This window comes from Chaetodon auriga, chromosome 2 (genome assembly GCF_051107435.1).
Source record: "Chaetodon auriga isolate fChaAug3 chromosome 2, fChaAug3.hap1, whole genome shotgun sequence".
In the NCBI taxonomy this organism is placed as follows: Eukaryota; Metazoa; Chordata; class Actinopteri; order Chaetodontiformes; family Chaetodontidae; genus Chaetodon; species Chaetodon auriga.
The window spans coordinates 31,175,622-31,180,621 of NC_135075.1; the positions used below are offsets into that span (position 1 = coordinate 31,175,622).

Here is a 5,000-nt window from a genome sequence, read left to right on the forward strand (position 1 = left end):
CTGATCCGGGGTCAGAAGCACCACGTCGCTGCAGGCAGTGGCAGCGTCTGAACTGCTCAGGTGGTCACCGATGCTGAGCCGGTGGTCTGGCATGGACCCCTCTCCGTTCTGGACGGTTTGAAGGCCTCCATTGTTGGCCGGCACCTCTTTGTGGTCAGTCGGTCCAGTGTTTTCTCCCAGCATCCATCTCCCTCCGCCGCTCTGGACAAACACATCGGTTGTTTCGGCAGCGGTGGCTTTTGTCTGAGCCACTGGTTGTTGCGGACAAAGCCAGCCTGTCAGGGTCCCCTCCTCGGCCCAGGACAAATCTGACGACAGCCTTTTCTGTGGGCTCCCCTCACCTCCCCAAAGGCTGCCCCACCACATCCTGCTCTTCCCTCCGCTGCTCTTCCCCCAGTCCTTCCTGGCTGTGGGGTTTATTTCCTGAGACATCGAGCTCATTCGAACATGACTGAGAAAAGTCCTGGCAGAAGAGAAATATCCAATCTGAGTTTGCTGGCAGAGGTTTAAGTCCATCTCCTCTGCGCTTTGAATCCCTATTTCCCGGAGAGAATCCGCGGTCAGCCACGGAACAGTGCTGCCACCTGTCGGCTCCAGCAGGCCCATGGCTCCGTCGTGCTGACACTGCAGGTAGGTCAGGTGAGGTGCCGGGTGCTGCGTTAGCGGCATTATGTCGTCAAGCTGTCTTAAAAACTCATTTTCCTCATCAACAAAGCTGCTTTTTAAATCCTCATTGATCCAAGCGACTCGTTTATCAGACAGGGCCGGGCTTCGCGGTCTCCCCGGCAGATATTTCTGCAGAAATGAGATCGCGGGCCTGGACACCAGGGACAGCAGGCCGATCCACGAGCTTTCCTGGCTATCCAGGCCGGGAGAAGGGACTCCATGCCCGGTCGGAGCAGATGAGCTCTGCCCGCTGGATAAATGTTGTCCTCCGCTCATACCTGTGAACATGTCCTTCCCGTCAGAGTGCAGTCTGTCCCTGCTGAGACATTCCTGAGCGACGGTTCCTGGTTCTCTGGTCTAGCGGCTGATCTGACAGCTGTCAAAGTGTAACTCACGTTAGGAGGCTGCGGCGGCTACAGTCCAGCTTAGCAGCAGCAGTTCTTTTCCATGTAAACACGTCGCGTGTTTACACTGAAACACTGTCTTTGCTCTTTACTACACACAACGGCCGTCACAGCCACAAGGAGCCCAGGAAATATCGTCCGTGACACTGGCGAGTTCCGCGGCGCTGACGCCTTGCTGAGAGTGGTGGTTAGACTTCTTTCTTGTGGAGAACTTCGTGAAGACAGTGACGGAGCTGGAGTACAAACAAAGACAAAACACGCTTGAATCGTAGTACGAGGAAAGATCCAGGTCTGAAGAGGACAGAAGAGCCATTTTGTCCGATTTTAATCTCCGTGAAAAGGCGGCGACTGGAGGTCTGCGTCTGCGTCCAACGACAGCCGGTGATGCTAACACATTAGCTTAGCAAGGGCAGCTAGCTGAGCGCTTATTTAACCGGGGAGCGACAGCAACGTTGAATTCAAATTATTCTCTCCAAAAACACTATTTGTTGGCTTCGGGGTCCAGTTGAGACCGCTTTTACCGTTTCCAGTTTAATACTGCTTCTGTTTCTCCGCTAAAGTCTAATTTTACCCGCCGCGTCGCTTCCGTCTGCGCTTCGGTTTGAGATTTCATCAGACAGTCAAGGGACCGTCGAAAATGACTCGTCGTCCTTTTGACGTGAAACCGGCGGTCAGGGACCGTCGCGAAGCTCAGGGAGCGTGTGCAGCACCACGTGCACACTGCTGCTGTGTTTCATAATCAAAGTGAGTCCACGGTGTGTTTGTCACCGCTGCCACGTGCTGACCAGCGCGTGTCCCCCACACGGCCCCTCAGTGACACCTGCTCAGGTCTGTCAGGAGCTGCAGGGCTCCAGATACAGACACTTATTTTATATTTCACACGTCTGAAGAGAGAAGAAGCATCTTCTCTGGAAACTGCTTAAAAAATGTCACGTTTATCTGGACTTAATTACACATGAAGAGTTTGGTCTACACGTGCTCTGCGTGGAAACATCCTGAGACAACAGTGGAGTATTTCATGTAGTACATTGTTGTTGGTTTTTTTACATATAATTTTCAAGATGTTTTGATGTTAATGTACAAATAGCATTTGTCCTGCATACTTTATATAATGTTTATATATATATATATATATATATATATATATATATAGAGAGAGAGAGAGAGAGAGAGAGAGAGAGAGAGAGAGAGAGATAAGGATCAATTATAAAATGCATTTACAGAGAAGGAGCTTGGGAGCTTCTATTTCATAACAAAATTATCTTTGAACACATTTTAATGTTGACTTCTATATTTTTCATTTCATGGAAACAAATAAGCTCATGATCTCTTTGAATTAAAGAATCGTCAATCTGAAAACGTCTTATTTCCCAGTTGAAGTATTTCATGCACTGGTTGATAATTTCGGGTTTGGGCTCCACGTGGAGTCCCAAAATAAATCAGCAGGGGTCACAAAGTGATTAAAGGGACAAATATTACAAATATTTCTGTTATTATTTCTCATGTGTCTGTAATCTTTTCATGTGAAATATTCAACATCTTCAGCTCCTTAAACCTCTAAAATCTTTCAAATAAAAACAATGTTTGGAGGAAAAATCACCAATAAAACCTGGAAACTGCTCCTCTCTGCCACCGTCTGATCCTGTACTTCAGCAAAAGTACGAAAACAACAATGTAAAAATAACCATGAGGAGACTTTTTTCAGTTCAAGTTTATTTTGTAGTGCAAATAATACAAAACGTTCCAAGATGAAAGTTACACATTAATAACAGCCTGTAAGTCAGAGCGCCGGGTCACATTTCATCTGTCAGTATGTACAGTACATAAAGATCCTGTTCACTTTGAACTAACACTCTGTCCCATGGTCTCTGTCTCTGTCCCACCTTCACTGCTAGTTAGCTGCAGCTGAGGCTCATCGCTTCATTTCACCAAACTCCATTCAAAAAATTGCACGTTTACCAAAGAGCAGACGGGTTTGGTCACCTGTCGCTGCCTCGGCTCACCTGAACATTTACTGCCTGAGCGATGCTTCATGAGATTTCATGAGATCTCTTGTAATCTCGTGTGACCTCGTGTGATCTTGTGCTCTCTGCGGGCTCGTGTTAAAACGTGCATGAATGTTTGCAGGACACACCTGAGAGGCAAGCAGCACGTCTCATAGCGACGCCTTCTGCAACTGTCTGTCAACCGCTGCCATGGGAAACGCCCCCTGATGTTGTCCATATTTAACATAAATGCTGATTGAAGTGAACAGAGGAGCCTCATCAGGGTCAAAATAGAGAATACTTAACGTCAACCATCTCAGGAGGAAGGTTCGGACTGAACGTCCACATGTCTTCTCAGGGTCGGAGCTCAGTGTGAGTCCTGAAGAGCAGATCAGTGGAGTTTGTTTCCTGCAGGTTCATTTCCTCAGTTTGTCTCGTCTACAGCGCAAAGACAACCTGCAGGACGCCCCCCCCCCCCCCCCCCCCCGTCCCCTTCAGTGTTCACCTCAGCCCGGACCGTCAGAGACCAACAGAGGCAGTTTCAAATGTCCACAAAGCTTTCCCCAAAAGTACTCGATTACAGACAGAAAGGTGGTCAAAAAACAAGGAATGAAGTGTCGAAACGGACGATCCAGATCACTGAGAGCTGAGCAGAAACAGAAGCCGACGAGCTGAAAGACGAGCCGAGCAGTGACTCCTCGCAGGACCTTCACCGAGCTCTCATCACCAGATAGAAAATCACATCCTCATCCTCACTAGAAAAATATCTGCAGTCTGCGACCTGACCACCGCTTCCTGTTAGCATGTTTAGGCTAAAGCTCTGAATGTAGGGAAACACTTGTGCAGCTCGCCAACTTAAACTCTTCTTCTCTTGACTGCTAACTGAGGCTCGGTGAGAGTCTGCGCTTCTTTTTATTTTCACGACACGAAAAGCTGCAAAAGATGCTGACGGAACTCTTAAATGCAGCCTGGAAAAGTCCTGGAAAAGTCCTTGAAAATGACTGGACTTGGTGGTTTTCTCTGAAGTGATGCAGGATTCCATCGTTTGTGTATTAAAGTTAAAACAAAGAGTCTCTCTCTCGACATCATTTCCAGTGAAATGACGTGAATGTGCTTCAGTCTCTTCATTCTCATTATTGTTATGATGATTAACTCCTCGTCCGTTTTCTTCTTGGTGACAGAAATGATTCCATCTTTCACGCCTTCCAAAACAAAACTGAAGTGAACTCAAACAACAAGCCGTGAAAACTGTTTGAAACCAGAAATCTACTCATGTGAAGGAGCTTTGATGTTGGAAACACACCACAGAAGAAGACACAGCACCATCAGAGCGTGTCTGCCTGCCTGCCTGTCTCTCTCTGTCTCTGCCTGTCTCTCTCTCTGTCTCTGTCTGTCTCTCTGTCTGTTTCTCTGTCTCTCTCCGTCTCTCTCTGTCTGTCTCTCTGTCTCTCTGTCTGTCCGTCTCTGTCTCTCTCTGTCTGTCTCTGTCTCTCTCTCTGTCTGTCCGTCTCTGTCTCTCTCTCTGTCTCTGTCTGTCTCTCTGTCTGTTTCTCTGTCTCTCTCTCCGTCTCTCTCTCTCTGTCTGTCTGTCTGTCGTTCTGTCTCTCTCTCTGTCCGTCCGTCTCTCTGTCTGTCTCTGTCTGCCTGTCTCTGTCCGTCTCTCTGTCTGTCTGTGGTTCTGTCTCTCTGTCTGTCTGTCCGTCTCTCTGTCTGTCTCTGTCTGCCTGTCTGTCTGCCTGTCTCTCTCTGTCTGTCTCTGTCCGTCTCTCTGTCTGTCTGTGGTTCTGTCTCTCTGTCTGTCTGTCCGTCTCTCTGTCTGTCTCTGTCTGCCTGTCTGTCTGCCTGCTCTTCAGATTAAAGGTGTGAATCCACGTCTGACTGTGTGGAGTCAAAACTCTGACGTTTGTGTTTGATCTGAGACAGAAGAAGTCGGTTTGACGTTTGG

The 5,000-nt window shown here is 48.1% G+C and overlaps 2 protein-coding genes across 8 annotated transcripts in view; both read right to left on the bottom strand.

The window, feature by feature from the left end:
* The window catches only part of ppp1r15b (protein phosphatase 1, regulatory subunit 15B), a 17,038-nt gene extending 15,332 nt beyond the window's left edge, over positions 1-1,706 (bottom strand). For all 5 annotated transcript variants that reach the window (XR_013077945.1, XR_013077946.1, XR_013077944.1 and 2 more), the window contains exon 1: positions 1-1,706. This exon is cut by the window's left edge and continues 1,008 nt beyond it. Coding sequence is in view for 1 of the 5 variants with exons in the window: in XM_076746590.1 (XP_076602705.1) it covers positions 1-954 (954 nt within the window). In the remaining 4 variants the exon portion in view is untranslated.
* Positions 1,707-4,624: 2,918 nt separating this feature from the next.
* The window catches only part of pik3c2b (phosphatidylinositol-4-phosphate 3-kinase, catalytic subunit type 2 beta), a 37,548-nt gene continuing 37,172 nt past the window's right edge, over positions 4,625-5,000 (bottom strand). For 2 of the 3 annotated variants that reach the window (XM_076746659.1, XM_076746650.1), the window contains exon 33: positions 4,625-5,000. This exon is cut by the window's right edge and continues 563 nt beyond it. The gene's annotated coding sequence lies outside the window, so the exon portion shown is untranslated. The other variant, XR_013077949.1, reaches the window with a different exon arrangement.